General features: G+C 32.4%; 1 protein-coding gene across 1 annotated transcript; it reads left to right on the top strand.

Annotated features, from left to right (window-relative positions):
• Positions 1-13,035: 13,035 nt before the first annotated feature.
• Positions 13,036-16,907, top strand: LOC105627665. The gene is made up of 5 exons (XM_012208942.1): positions 13,036-13,149; positions 13,801-14,409; positions 14,604-14,711; positions 14,799-14,951; positions 16,839-16,907. Exons 1-5 carry the CDS (start codon positions 13,036-13,038, stop codon positions 16,905-16,907), a joined length of 1,053 nt encoding a protein of 350 aa, XP_012064332.1.
• Positions 16,908-17,257: the final 350 nt, after the last annotated feature.

Raw genomic sequence — 17,257 nt, 5'->3', positions numbered from 1 at the left:
AGAGAGAGAGAGAGAGAGAGAGAGAGAGAGAGAGAGAGAATCGGAAATTAAAGTTCATTGTAACAATATTAACAAACAAATTTTTGCATGATTGATTTATTAAATGTTCTAATTCAGATCAAATTTAGCAGATATTAATTTTTTTATTAATGTTTATTATTTTTTTATGTTATATTTCCAACAATTGCATTAAAAATAATAGTTTGATAATAGTTTAAATAATTTCATCTTTAACGTTTGTGAAAAATAGGAATAGTTTGATAAATTAAATAACTTCAATCAAAATTTTCCAATACGCCAAAGACACGTGTGCAAGTTTTCTCGAGTTTGTTACATACGATCGACATCGCAAAGCAATCGGAATGACACGAATCGAAATAGCGAAGCTCGTACAGATAGTGGGAAAGAAAGAACATGGAGAGAGAGAGAGAGGGAGGGGGAGGGGGGGGGAAAGAGATAGCAAATAGCGAATATGGCCTGTGGAAGATAATCGAACATAGCGGGGACCCTTCTGAATCATCAGCGGCGTTGCTTCTAATTTGTACTCCTCGACCCGCAAACAGGGGAGGCTAAATAAACATTGACTGAGCTGACAGGTGAGGAGAAGGAGGTGAAGAAGTGTGGAGATGGAGCGAGCGCAATCACAGTGAGATTCGATCCGAAAGAAGAAAGTTTATCCGATATCCAATCAGAATTGCGGGTTTGTACTACCAATCATAATATAAATATATAGATCATAATATAAATATATGCTTCTTTATAGGCAATCATTATTCGATCGTTCCTTTTTCAAAAACTAGATACGATATATACACGATAAATATTAAAATAATAAAATTGATAAGACTCAGTATATTGGTTTTCTGTTGAATTATTAATAAATCTGTATGAAAGCAATAAAACCGTGTTTGGTTATTCATAACATACAACCTCTAGAAAATTTATGCTTTTATTATTAATGATTAATGCAATTTCTGAATATTTCATCGATAATTTACTAAATAATTAAAAACATAATTTCTACTACATAAATATTTATAATTTTTTATTATCTAAAATTAATTTAATTTGAATTGAAATAAATAATTAAGTTGCTCTCATGATAATAAACATAGAATAAAACTTTATAACGTGAAAAATGATCCTTTTTGTGTTACTTATATTGAATATGGCCAAAAGAAATCATGTAGAGTCGGTTAAAAAAACTTTTTTTTTATATTCTCTTGGACGATATTCTCGTAAACTTTTATTATAACCTAACCCTATAGAAATTGGAAAACGAGGTGTCTTTAAAAGTAAATGGTTTGTGCCAAATTTTAGCGAAGATTTCGCAGCCGATACAATTACGTCGAACGCATTTAAGCTCAGAGTATATCGTCACGATTAGCCGAATGAATTCAATCGTAAATGTAACCCATGCTCCACGTAATGAACGCATTCGATTTAGTCATTCGCGAGAGGTTTGCGAGTGTACGGCAACGCTGTTGCACGTTACCGATCGGCATGACGCGGTCATTTAAATACAATTACGAGCCGTTCTGCATCGAGGGTCGTGTACGGGTCACAGCACCGGGAACGCGACGACGTTATTAAAACAAGACTGGAATGAGAGCCGATGTTCCTGCTTTATCCAGGGATTTCTTGAATTTCTCTGGATTAATTCTTACGGCAGAGCTTCGGGCGACTCTAGGTAAGTCAGCTTCTATGCACGAAGCTCTTATCGTTCCGATGGTCATTACATTTGCATCCGCGTCGTCCCAGTGGCGGGATGGCGTCGCTGAACTTATTTGGGACACGCCCGGCAACCTCGAACGGCTCAAAACTGAAATTATTCAATTAGCTTAAAATCTCGGTAGAGACCACGAGTAGCTTCATTAAAGATCGGGCTCTAAGAGGATTTCTCCATGAAGTAGGTTGATACAAAAGTCCGGAAGCACAAGATAGTGAGTACGATCGCTGCAGTGACCTGCCAGCAGCAAGATTGGTAACAAGTACGGTAAAATCATCGGCATTGAACTCTACGAAGACAGTATGTTCCTGAATTCCGTTTCTCTTCTGTTTTTTAGAAAAAAGGTGAAAGGAACGAAGGGTCAAAAGATAGATAATGCAATAGCGTTACTGAATCATTGAGTACAGTAAGCTCCTCTCACATACAATAAGCTTCTACTGCGCACTCGAAAATATACGTTTCGAAATAATCAAAATTACGAAAACCGTACAAGAGCAAATATAAAGGCTGTTTACGTCATTTGAAATCCCTTAAAATTTTTGTAAATAAAATTTCCTTGTAAGAAAACAAATATATATTCGGACGTTGAAGAAAGAAAAAGCGAAGATGCTGAGTACAAAAAGTACAAGTAACGCGAATAACCAATAATTTAATCCTTCGTTAATAATGTGAAATTCATCGTAGTCTGTAATCTGGGTCATTGAGGTTTATATTTTTTTCAATGAAAAAATATAGTAATAAATTTCTATCTGAAAATTTGGAGACACGGTAGTGCAAGACAAGGTAGGCTAAAACAATATATTGAGCTCTTCTTGCGTGTCTTAAGACGTAGATAATTAATAATTAATAATTAATGATTCAATATGTAACTAACAATAGATAACTTATAAAAGATTTCTGTCTAAATAAATTATGTCTATTAAGTAACATATCGACCATTATTTTTTTTGAAAAATCTTGATAATCCCCTCAATTAAATTTTCTGTTACAAGAATTCTTATTTATACAGAAATATCTAATAATTATAATTATAAAAAAATATCTAATAATTATATATGACGCTCTAGAAATACAGAGAATACGTGAAAGTTATGTTCATATCTACGTTCATATCTACGTACATCTATTTTCATTGTCTACGTTGCTTTCTACGGATGATTGCGGTATCACAGATCCCACTGCTTACTCTAATAGGAGCGTGCAATAGCACATAAATAGCTCCGGCTTTAGGCGTAGTCCTCTTACTGACCCTGCTCGTCTCAACCCCGGCAGAGATCCGGGTATATACCGTCTGCGGTAACTGCCGTCCGTAGTTCCGGGATTCCTTATGTAAATGGTTATCACAATAGGTGCAAAACGAGAGCAGAAGGAAGGAGCTGGAAAGAGAAAGGAAAAGAAAAGGAGATACAACTGTGAAGGAGAAGGCAGGTGATAGGGAGCCAGGGACGGCCGATAAGGACTCGCTGTAGAGCTTTTCCAAGTCGTCCGCCTATCATGAGAACTACGACATCGCTATCGCAAACTCCGTGTAAAGGGTGCAGTTAAACTTTATTGGCTACGGCAATAGTATAGCGAGACAGTGGGGCCACGATTCTGCGAAAAGATTCGCGCCTTAAGAAGTAGCACGACAGGCGAAACGTGTCGCGGCAAGATCTCGAAACAAACGCTCGCAATCTAACGGGCTACAGTCACGTTTGAATCTTGAAATTCATATAAGTGAGGACTGCCCGTATGCGGTCGGAAACGTGCAGCGTGATATCGAATGAGAAAAATGTGAATTGCAGCGCAGTGTATTGTTAGTACATACGCGAAGCGCATTCAGGGTCTCGCATTCTGTTTTCTATCCATAGATTTCGTGATCAATAATTTAAAATTGACTTCTCCCCAGAGAGAAAATTTATTTTGTTGTTCAGTTATATACAATTTATAAGATTGAATTTTCGGTAAAAAGATTTTCGATAAAAAAAAGAAATGAAAACCCATTGGATAAAATATACATATTTTAAATTAGTTATTAGCTTTCTTAACTTTAATTCAAAATAAAAATTGTTAAAAAATTGTTGTAAAATTTCAATCATTCTTATATTTCAGAATTACTTAAATAATACATACATTTACGTAATAAAATAAATAATTATATAACATAAATTGTGGTTTTATATAAGCATCCATTTTATCATGCATAAAGAGATGCGTAAGCATAATATACGACTTTATTTAAAGCACAACACGTTAATGTCAGTTTAAACATCTGTGTGTAAAGTGTAATTAACCATGGATGCCATTTTCGTTTACGAATTTCCAATATGCACGTCCATGAGCAACAAAATGTTAGCTCACCACTAAAATCGGATTCCACCGAATACGTTCACGTGGTGCAACACGCAAATGGCGAACAAACTAATTGGCTACGTACCTGCGATTAAATAAAGTGTATACCGTGGTAATAGCCAATAACACGTTTTCCTCGCACATTTTATCGAGCGAGTATATTTTCTATAAATAAAAGGCGAATATACTTTTCCGCGAATGCAATTTTGTGCGAATGCAATTCTGCGGCAATGCTGGCGACCTTTGGCGTTCGATGAGATTACTGGGTGTTGGGAGAGCAACTATTTGCAGTTTGGCCAGACGAGTGACCATTTCAATTAACATTATTCGCACATCTTCCGCGCCGAAAGCCCCGCAGCAGACCGGTTTCAAATTGAAAGGGCTACAGGAGAACATTAAAACCGTCTCACACAACGTAGACTGTTTGAAAAAAGCGTTCGAATTTATACAAAAATGTTTAGTTTTCAAATATTCGGCAGAATGTTGATATGCTATTTACTATGGATACATCCGTAAGAAAAATAGCAAAGCCAAGGAAATTACACACGTCGGAAAACAATCCATTTCGAGTTTTTTAATGACAATATCATGTTATGACTACAAGTTGCGTTGTATTTTTTTTATAATGACGTAATTTTCATCGCAAAAAAATACAATTACACGATAGTTTGAAGCTCACAATCTTTAAGTGTGTTAATTAATCGTGCGAGCTCTTAGGAATGTAATGATTAACGTTGAGACGCTGTATGCGCCATTATACAACATGTTTTATGTCCACACTTACTCTTCGAGACAAATAATGAAAAAAATACTTAATTTGCATAATCAATGAAAAGATCTTTTAAAAGATTTTAAGAAACCTTTTAAGAGATTTTTTAAGATTAAGTAATATTTTCGTAATTTTTATACTCGAATTAATTAAAAATTGTTTATTTAAAAAATTATTATCTTAAAATAAGAGAGAGAGAGAGAGAGAGAGAGAGAGAGAATGAGATATATTTAATGAAAATTTAGTATAATCTTTTTCAAGTTTTTTACAATTTAATAAAATCTTTATTATAAAAAATTTATATGGAATATGTAGGGCAGATTTCATATTGCGGATAAGTTACGGTTAACTCGTTCAACTAAACATAAATTTTCCGACGTTGACTCATCGATTAAATATTTCTGATTTATAGCCGATAAATGCGGACGAATGACAAGTATAGTATACAAGGCAGATACAGCCACATTGCTGGGACAATTGTGGGAGTATCCGTCAGATCTATATGGATTGAAACAAACTCAAATGTATTCCATTCCGTGGTACGCATAAAAATTCATAAAGAGCGTGACTCTGCATTATTCAGGGTGACTCGAGTATCAGGCTATTGAAGGAATGAATAAAGGAGATCATTATAATTTCGGAAGATTCCTGAAATTCATATGCCATTCGATACGTTCCTTTAATAATACATTGTGACTTCTCATATCTTTTTTTTTCGTTTCATTATGATTTGGACCTCGATCGATTCGCGATGTATTAAGCGAATAATAATATCAGTCGTCTTGGGCGAACCGTTAAAGCGTTCCGATACAGCGGAATTGTACAGTAACGCAACGTACACGGACGAGACGTATAAATTTGTATACAAATAACTGCGTTTAATATGTTTGGAGATGGTGCGGATTCAAATGCAAATATCGCTTTAAGCGCGGCTTTGCGCCAACAGCTACAAATTACCTGTATTCCGAGGCCTTATGATCATAACCGGAGTACAAATTATATTTATCGCTTTAGCTGTATTCACGCAAAATTGTATTTCGGTGTGAGTTAGCACAATCATTATCGTAACGCAAGAAATTAAGTCGCGATAATTAATGGCTATTAAACATTTACGTGCTTCCTGTCAGATTCCGCTACCTTGTACTTCTTCTAGGGTCTATTCATATATATTCAACTCATTTGTTTTGTTTATAAATATTAATTAAGTTGATGTAATTTATTATCAACTTATGAGCTAATATATTGTCCGTGTGGCAATATTGTTATTCCAGAACTACACATATCGGACTTCAGGTAATAATCTTAATAATTTTGCGGAGTTTGATTAAAATTGTGTATTTAAAAATTACATTGCGCGACAAGAGAAAATTTTAAGTGAAACAATGTTTTTTTTATAATAACGATTTATTCGTAATTTGATTCGATTATTTCAAAATGATAAAATTTGTGTATATTTTGCTATTATTGAAAATTGTTGCAATTCACAATTCCCACATATTACAATGATATTCTTTGGATGTCAAAGTAACCAATGTCGGAGAGCTTTCATGAATTTTAAGTTCTGTAATTGTACGTGACAATGCAGTAAAATTCGTGGTACGTTTTTATTCCGATTCAGCGAATATTTGACGAGTGGATACATATCGGCCGGAGCCGACTTTATTCAAGCAATGGTTACACTTACCAATTCAGACACACACGCGCATTGCACGTCGAATTTCGAATTCTGAGCTGACGCGAAATCCCGCCATCGCCACGATATTTTCACGAATATCCGTCTATCCGCCAATCTGATAGCCAAAGTTTGCTGTCGTTCAGGGATAAAGATCGCAATGTCCTTCCGTGAAGCGAGCGTGACGGACGAGAAAATTGCCATTGATTTTGTTGCAAGTGCACACGATGCCGGATGTCACGAGGGTTACCAGCAAGTCACGTTCTCGTCAAATCTTACCGCGTAAGCGTTCCGATTGAAGAATGTCTGCGAAAAATTGGCGATGTACGAAAACTGCGAACAGGAAAAAAATCAAAATCGAAGAACGGTGAGAGCAAGAAAGAGACCGACAATGTGGTAAAATGTAAGATCACGTCAACCATCGGCACCACTTGGAATTCGAGACGAAGGAGGTCGAGTGAGAACGCGTCGGAATTACATTTTGACGGCGTCGTTTGTCAGGAGTGGCCGAGATTATTAGGTTTACGAGTGGCTGGTCTCGCAAGTGTCCATTGAGAAAGACGGACGGCAAAAGAGAGACAACGACGTCGACAGAGGGAAAGTATATATACGGCTGAAAGAGGAGATAAAAGAGCAAAGAAGGAAACGAACACGAAAAAGACGAATAGAAACGCGCGCGAAGAGAAATCAGATACAGAAGGAAGAACGTGAAGAGAGAATCTAGCGGTTGGCCAAGCGGATAAGCCATTGAGAGATTTCTCTCTTACCTTACTTTCCTCCATTGACGTCGATTCGAAGAAGTAAAGCTCCCGGCGGTGCTTCGGAAGCATTCCTCTCCTGCGCTTTCCTCATTTCCCATTTTCTTCCTTATTATGCGCGCTATACATGAAACGCCCCGTGCAATTTTATGATTCCTGTGTGAATTTGCCGATCGTTAGATTCAGGAACTGTCCCAATTTCGTCGTGATCGCGGCACGAGTTATATCGACGGATTTTTCAGATGTCTGCTAAACTATCCGATATGGAAATAAAACGTATCGTGTCGCAGTATAACCAGGTAGCTGACAAACATCTCCCAGGTGAGCCGCATCATAACAAGAGGAAACCAAAATTGCATTTTCAGCGAGTGACATTTTTTGCGCGCGCGCAATTTTATTCCGCAATCGACATTAATACCCCACGCAAATAAACGTGAGATAAATAGGATTCATTATACAATATGGAATTTTCATACGTGTTGGTTTACAGCCTAATTGAACGAGCAATCACGAGTTTCATCACAACTCGCAAAGATTATTATTCATGAATATTGTATAAGAAGCTGATCAAATCTATTGTTTCACATCCTCTAATTTCTAAATAAATGGACAATCTTGCATCTATTGAAACACAATAATCTACAAGGAAAAAACGGTTTATTAAAGTCTAAAAATTTAGCAAGATACAGATCTGAAAACAATTTTCTTGGATTATCAAAATAATTATGTAAAATATTCAAGCTGGAATCGTAAAATTTTTTGCTTATCGTATTTAATTTTTCTATATAATTATTTTGATGATTCAACAAAATTATTTTTAAATTTGTATCTAAATCTTTAGAAATTTCACCTAAAAAATCGTTCTTTCCATACAGATACAAACTATAATAAATGATCAATATATCTATTAATGTACATTTATACGATTACAATGTGTATAGTTTTCACTGGAAGTGAAACTAACATTTCATATGCAGAAATGAGGAGCTATCTTGAAAACTGAAGAAATGTGGGTACAGCGAGGGTAACCAAGAATAAAAATTTAATTCCATTGAAGTTCAGATTCAAACCGCCATTGAAGTTCAGATCATCTCTCATAAATATTCTTTGTAATCCGTTAACGTTTCGCGACCTCGATATATCATTTGCTTGAATAAGTCTATGAAGAGAATTTTTTATATCCAAAAGAAGATAGGAAGAGGAAGATAGAGAAAGAGAGAGAGAGGGGTGGGGGGGAAGGGATGGATCACCATGGATCAACGATTTTCAACTCCCAGCAGGATTTGTCCACCATCTATCCATCCACTCTCTCCGTTTTTCCATGAATTTTCTGAAAGCCACGAGGTTAGTTTACGGTTATAATTCACGCCGTTTTGGGCCATGGTCGACGGCGGGGACGGACGTCCGCGTCGGAATACGACTTCCGTTTGCCACGCGACACGAACGCGAGAAGAGGCATCGGTGAAGAGGGCGACAGGCACGAATCGCCACGCAACGGGAGAGTTTATACGCAAAAATGAGCTCGCGCAATCTTGCTAAGTATGTAATTCAACCAACAGAATGTGAAATTGCTTTGCAACGACTTAATTATTGCATTATTAGGAGATACGATAATGGCTCGCATTAAGGACACATACAACAATATAACACTGAAGGCGTCCCAATGTAGTTATAAGGTTATTATTTGGCATGTACGGAGTTCGAAGTTATTATATATGGGGGGGGTATATGGGGTAAAAATGTACTTTTACAATAATGATAACATAAGCGTGGATGATAATGGTACAAAATATCATGTGTGATTAATTGATCATATCGAAGATTCATCGTTGATTAATCAAGAGACATGGTATTGTTTCGCGCTAAGATCAAGTGCATTTATATTTATGTACACGCGCATTATGACTGTGGACAGAAATACGATTATGACAGATTTCGGAGCAAGATTAATATACCGAAGAAAAATAAGTGCGCAAAATTACTATATATTAATAAACTAGATTTTGATTAAAAATACGGAACAGTTAATTTTCTCCACGTGCCCTACGAACATATTGTGACGCAAAGTCTGAATATGTGAAACTATATTATCATTTTTTTAAGTAATTGTCGTTGTCGTCGTTTCTCGCTTTCGCCAAATATCATGGTGCTGCTGCAGAATGAAGAAAATGTCCTTTTAAAATTTTTGGCGTAAGAGGCGCTGGCGATGTAAAGTCCCTAAATATACACAGAATTTGATAATGACCACAAAATGGCATATGTATTAGTGAGAATAAATATTCGTAGTGCTTAATACTCATTGCGTACCTTTTCATCCGTGCATGCTAACCTTAGGCAATCAAAAGATATCTAGGCGCTTGCCAAACTGTATGTAAAGACTCTATGGCGATGCATGGTCAGCGTTGCAATATCTTCTGCATTTTGTGAATTCTGCAGTGATGCGTATCATGATGTAAGAAGTTTCACTCCTGTGATATGTAGTGTTGATTAATCAGAGAGTTGCCTCTCTGCAAAAAGCAATATGGCTTTACCTATGATCTGCGACAGATTAAATTTAGGTTATATGTTACCACGATGCTACCATATTGCTACTTGATGCTAATTTTGATTAACTGCTCCGAATTTAATCCTATCATCATCGTATGTAACGAAACACCTTGTATTCTTATCATCATGCATATTAGGGTTCGGGCATTCGGTCCGATTTTACTTTCAATTAAAGATAAGTCTCATAGAAATAGTTCTCAATTGACGATCGACGTACCGAAGGCTATTGAATACGAGAAGGACAGACTCTCTTGCTGTTTCACTCACTATGCCGAGTCGGGCCGAGCGCAGCTTGCCTAGATATACATTGGCACTGGTGGAAGTGATGCCAGATTCGAGACGAGGGCAATCGAGTAGGGGAAGGTACACGCAGATCGAGAGAAGATATGCACACTGCGCATTTCCTCTACTCAATTCTCACGAGACTCTCGTCTCGAATCTAGTACCACTACTGACACTCTGCAAAGGCAAGTGACATTATAAGTGTTTTCCAGAAAAAGAACAGTGAAACAAAACGATGATAAATATTATTTACATCCTTGTTGTCCATTAACGTTAAACTAAGAAAAAGAAACATGAAATAATTTACTACGTTTTACGGTATCCTTGTTAGCAACGTCTTCTAGTTAAATATATATATTACATACGCATTTGAATACATACGACTACTCATCAAAATCGTTTCAGATAAGTTTTACAATTTTTATTCTCAATATTTCGTATCGATCGGTTTGTTTCTTCCTTTCGTTGTTAATTTTCAATTATTAGTTTTTGATTAGGTTTTGATGAAGAGATCAATAAAAGAAAACTCTTAGTACCTATCTATTACATATTATGTAAGAATATCAAAAGATTATTATTGAGAAACTTCGTTTGCAAGCAAAGATTAGTATACTTTACATCACTTCATCCTATTATTTTGAGCTTAAAATTGTTCTTAAAAATATTCAGGTACAGTTACAAAATCTTCGATAATTCTCTGCAAGATGAAGAGGTAAATCGCGTGTACATAAAATATTATATCTACTGATTTTTTTCTATAGTATATCTTGAAATGCCATTATAAACAACAATATCACTTTATTAAATTAACAAGCAATTTAACTTTTTGATGCTAATAATTAATAACCATTTTTAAAGAATATTAATAATGTAAAGAATATTAAAGATGTTTATAAGAATCTTAAAATCTGCGAATAATTTATTGCGAAAAATATTGCCTCAGCCAAGGTTTGAACCTGGAATTTCAGTGATATTATTATTCTAGTTTTGCTCATGATGGCGTTTCAAGACCGAAAAAAATTTCAGCAGTAATATGCAGAACTACATACGTATATAAATTCACACAGAAATATTTAAGCATTATAAAATCCAGCTTTGACTGATCCAGCTATTTAGAAACAGGAATTTTAGTATTTAATTAAATTTATTCTGATTGGTTTAAATTCATATCATATTATTATCATCTTTTAATGCTTAATATTTAAACAAAAGCGTATTACAATTTTGTTAGTTATTGCATTTAAAAGGCTTTCAAGTCGTACACTCATCTATATATATATGTATAAAGGGAAAATATATCGTAAATATATCAACGAAAAAAATGAGGTGCAGGTGCTGAATAAAATAGTCTTTTAATAAAGATATCTGCTTATATTCTCAAGTTATATAAGCATCAATATATACGTTGTGAATAATATAACAACAATGTTTCGATTGACAGCGTAAAGAGCCTTGTTTATCTCAGAAATAAAAAATATTGTAAATCTGTTGATGCAAAAAAGATAAATTTATGGAAAATTGTGAAATACTATTGATCAATATAGCATGTGTGCATATGTTTAATAAGATTATTAAGCTGCACATTAATTTAGCAAAATGTATAAAAAAATACATCAATAATACATACCAGGAAGATAAAATGTCAAAGTATCCATCCAATCACATAAGTGATTGGAAACTCTTTTATTCAGATTTCTCTCTGCTTATATCCTCACTATCAAAGTGTACGCGTATCAATATTCTTCCAGTGTTGTGCACATAGCCAACAACGGTATACTGACAATATTATAATCAATAAAATAGCTCTTCTTAACTCCTACAAGAAAAGAGAATCGTAAATCTGTTTTAAATGAGAAGAAATAATCCTAATCTTTTAGAAGAAATAACCCTAACGTTTTATAATGCATGCGGTCTCGCGGATACGTCATTCTCTTTGAAGTGCAATTTTTCTTATGTTTATGGTTCGTCTATAGTATCATAAGAAACCTAAATTATGATCCACTTCAAATAATTCTATCGAATGACATATAGAATTGACTACAAAATTAGTCGTAATGTTTCAAATTCTCGATAAATCTACAATACGAATAATAAATGAAAAGATACATAAAAGCAATGCTAATGCAAGTTGCAATTCTTCAATAATTTGGATTTGGGTTGACAAAGTAGAAAGTAAATTCTCTTCCTTTAACTTTACGCCATTAAAACCGTCATTGTACGTATCACAAACACTGACAGATATTTCCAGCGATATTTCTTCGTTGAAAGTTTTCTAACATAAAATTTTTTCTTGAACTTCGCAGACATTACGCAGCGCTCAATATGACATACGTATTTATTCAAATTTTGTACAAAATGACAATTTTTTAAAATTTATCATTTTTTTAGACATTTAAAATATTATTCTAAATTTTTGTAACAATAAGTGTTATAATAAAATCATAACGTTACAATGACTTGTTATTAGTTATAAAAATAAAAAATGCATTCATCCCAGTTTTTATAAGTGCAGAATATTAACATTATTGGACATATTTCCATTAAAATTATATTTCGATTAAAGAGACTTAATTGTAATTATTATTATTATAATTATTGTTAAAGCTACAAGAAAAAATGGTATTAATAACAAACATATATTAAAAAATAAAAATCAAAGATATTACTTCTCATTAAGAAAACTCAAATTTCTTCTCTGCCAATTTTGTATTCCAAAACTTAAATTTCTTTAATATTTAAAAAACATTGGGTTTTGTCAATTTAGAGGGCATTCCTTTGAGTTATTTGTGTGCCAGATGCAGATATTAAGATGATTAATAAACAGTTGAAAGAGTATCGCACGTATCAACATTTCCTTCGATCTTTGCTTACCATCACTGGTTGTTGGCACATACCAACAAAGTTCGGCAAATCAATGTACTATTGGTCAGTTTGTGTGTTATTGTTAATGATTATTTACTCAATGCTAAGCTTGCGTATGATCTATATCGCCAGACATAACATGAGGATCATGATGAAATATGTTAACTTCGTAATATCAGGATTGAGCACCGTTCTCAAGGTATGGTTTATAAGGAAATAGCATTCCATTACATAACAGAACAAATTCAGAAAAATATTTTACATGTATACGATAAAACATTAATAAATTAATTTTTAAATAAATTAATATATACACATTAATAATGAATAAGAAAATAAAATATAATGCAATACACAATATAACAAAATATAATTTTGCAACATAACAAAATATAAATGTAAAAATATAAATGGGATATAATGTATATAATATATTGACGCATTAAACTTCAATATATTAAAGAGATAGCAAAATTATATTTTTCAATTAATTTAAAAAATAAATATTATTTAACATATATTTTTATGTACATATTTTTATGTACATATTTTTATGTACATATTAACATTTTAAAGAATCAACTCAATTTAGAATTGAATGAAATGAAAATTTACAACAGAAACAATTTATAAAAAAGAAGTGAGCATAATTAGCTAATCGATTAATTTTTTTTATGAACTATTTCAATAAATATTATTCTTTTGTAACGTCTTTAGAAAAAAAAAGAGAAATTTTTAAATTCAAATATTACAAATTTAAAAGCATGATGTTAAGATACACTTTCAATTTCTATATAATTAATTGATTTCTATTTTTCGCACAAGAAGAAACATGCATCTCTTCTTTAAGGTGGTAAGCTTCATAATAAATCGCGAGTCTTTGATAAATTATCATCGGACGCTCAATGATCTTTTTGAGGAGGAGCTTATGCAAAACGAAAAAATCTCGACAATAATATTTTCGTCTCTGCGTACAATATATACTATGGCATATACATATTTCGCCATTCTAGTAGTAATGATGTTTGCATATTATAAGTCTTCGTGTATTTGTGTGATCCACAATTTTCTCCATTTTCATTCATCTACAAACTGTACTCCACCAATCAGCGGGGGATTCGGATTATTCTCGATCGATTCTGACAACTTTTTATATTATCTACGTTTGTTCTACGAGCCAGGCCTAATGACACTCAGCAGCATAATAACGTGCGCTGTCGATAGTACATTTGGCTTTTATGTTTATCAATTCAGTTCGACACTACGTGCCATAATATCTACTCTCATGAATCCTCTGTCTACTGAGAAGTTCTCGGATCTCCTGAAAATGTGCGCAGTAAAACATCAGAAGTTACTTCAATGTCGTAATTCACTGGAACACGTCTATGGACCCATCGTCTTTTGGCATGTTGTTACCAATGCCATGCTTATTTGCGTGTCGATGTACGACTTCACATCAGTATGTAAACATTAATGCAAAATATATAAATGTTTTATTTTTTGTTATCCAGTCCACTGTGCTATGTGCAGTCATAATCTGTTATAAAATATAGAATCAAAGGCTGCGCTGCGCTTGAAAATTTTTCACTCCACTAATGGTATTATTTTACACAAATAGTCACTGACATAATATTAATTAAACATTTGCAATAGTTATCGGTCTTTAATTTTCGAAATCTATCTTCAACTGTGATATACGCTGCAATAAAATTACTTCAAACATATATGTACGCATGGTATGGCACTTTTCTCACAAATGCAGTAAGTTTTTATAATCTAATTTTTATAATCTTCTTAAAAGAATTATTGTAATTCAAAATTGATCATTTTGATGATACATATATTTAGGGTGAGGATTTTCGTAAAGGAATATACTTCAGCAAATGGCCCAATTCAAATCTTGATCGTCATATAAGAACAAATATTATACTGATGATGATACAGAAACCAATGACTGTTAATGCAATTTTTTCTCCCATCGATGTAATTATGTTTATCAATGTAAATATTTAAATTATATTTCAATTTATATAAAAAAATCATACTAAAATTAATCATTTTCTGAATTTATTGGACGCTGAATACGAATTTAATTTTCAAATCTCTGCTTTGCTCTAATACGTCACAATTTTGAGAAATTTTCAGTTAAAAATTGTAAAAAGATTGTTTTTGACATGTATGTTTATTATTAGTAGAAATAACCTTTAAAGTAGTTTTGAACAAAATAAATATATATATACATATATTTTTTTTAAATAATTGATATATTTTCTGAGATATTGCGCGGATCGAGCAAATGGATCATTTCAAAAAACCGATTTCTAACTTATTATGTCAGGATAAGTTGGATAAGACATGATATAAACTTTGACTATTACAATTGGTCTACATACACTCATTATAAACATTTGGATTACATGTATAAAAAAATCAATATCATTTTAACGGTTTTTCTTAAAATTATATTTACAAAATTGTGGAGAAACTCTCCCGAAGAAACGGCTTGATCGACTGACTTGATATTTTGCACATTTATTACAGATACTTTTTTCTGCAATTTGTAAATCAGAATTTGTTTATATTTATCAATTATAAAAAAATAATCCATTATATAATCCATACAGAAAATGCTCGAAAAATGTTGAAAACATGACTTTCATTTTACTGCCGTTTTGTTAAATTTCTATATTTAATATTTTAACTCAAATACTGATTTAATGGCTGCGTATATGCAAAATACAGATGAAAAAGAGTAATTGAAATATTTTAATTATTGGACTGCTAGGAATTTCTTGCAATTTTTATGTTATTCTTGACGCGCAAAATTCAATAATTCAGGAGAGAAGAATAAAGAGAGGGACGTGTCATTTTACCTCTGAAACTTATAACACAAAACTTTCATTAAAAGAAATAAAAATTATCTTAAGCAGTTAATTTATTCACACTCTACTTTAAAAAAATCAACTTTTACATCTCTGAACGAGGAAGATTCTTTGAGAATTTGTAAAATTTTCAGCTTTCAAAAAGAATTTGTTGGCTATGATTAATAAAATATTCATAATTAAATATGGGATTTATTATATATATTATTATATATAAAAAACTACGAATTAGACCATTTTATCAAATAACTTTCAATTACAATTCAAAACTAAGGGTTTTTTTTTAAATATTATTAACATGGAGAAGATGTATAAATTTATAGATAATTTTATAGTAAAACTTTTATAAACATTTTTTTTATTTCTTAAATAGTTTTTGAAATACAACGAAAAAGTTGAAAACCTTTACATATAAGGGATAATTTCAAATCTTAAAATCATTTTTTAGTAGTAACTGACATTCTCTGAATTTATCTATTTATGTAATATATGTATGTATATGTATATATACGTATATGTATGTATATGATGCGCGCGCGCGCGCACGCACACACACACACACACACACACACACACAGACACACACACACACACAGACACAGACAGACAAAGTTTTATAATCGGAATTCAACACTTCGCGAGATAAGAATTTTTTATAAACGGAAGATTATTTAATCATTTTAAGATTATTTAATCATTTTACCACTATCATTACTTCAAAACAAAATCTATATTTTAATTTTATAAAAATAAAAGATTCAAAACATACAAGAAAAATACAAATTCCAAAAAATTTGAATGATTATTTTATATGTTATCAATTGATGTTTGAGATGTTTAAATCAATTAAAAGATTATTTTATCTGTGAAACTGATTTTTTCGAATTTTTATTAATTCTTTTTTGAAAAGTTTAGAAAAGTATCTACATTGATTAATAATATTTACAACTGCATATTTTTCTTACATTAATATAATTCTATTAAATTATTTCGCTTTTTTTAATAGATGGTGAATGCTGCAATATCTTATTTTTTCCTGTTCAAATCTATTAATATATGGAATAAAGATGGATAGATGCTAAGTAAGTTTTACAAACACGGGCTAATTCGTAAAATCACAACATTATTATTGTATTATTAATATAATCTTAAAAAATACAACAAATGTAATCTATTAACATTTATTTTATTATTATACGAAATGATTAAATTAATTTATATTTAACTCTTTCTTTACAGCACACGTGATCGTGAATATGGTTGCTTTCTCTGTATGAAGGAGTCTACCGCGAATGTAGGTACACTTAGCATAGACAGAATGAAACATGTGAATAGATAGTGTCACAAAGTGTAGATAAAAAAATAGAAATGTGAATAAGTAGTGCCATAAAATGTAGATAAAAAAATAAATAAAGGAATGACTTT

Source organism: Atta cephalotes (genome assembly GCF_000143395.1).
Source record: "Atta cephalotes unplaced genomic scaffold scaffold00009, whole genome shotgun sequence".
In the NCBI taxonomy this organism is placed as follows: Eukaryota; Metazoa; Arthropoda; class Insecta; order Hymenoptera; family Formicidae; genus Atta; species Atta cephalotes.
This window is presented reverse-complemented; position numbering and strand designations above follow the sequence as displayed.

Excerpts from the sequence above, each read along its gene's own strand:
- LOC105627665 (XM_012208942.1), top strand. The coding sequence starts at position 13,036 with ATGATTATTTACTCAATGCTAAGCTTGCGTATGATCTATATCGCCAGA. Across the intron at positions 13,150-13,800 it reads GATTGAGCACCGTTCTCAAG|GTGGTAAGCTTCATAATAAA; the intron begins GTATGGTTTATA and ends CTCTTCTTTAAG. Across the intron at positions 14,952-16,838 it reads ATGTAATTATGTTTATCAAT|ATGGTGAATGCTGCAATATC; the intron begins GTAAATATTTAA and ends TTTTTTTAATAG.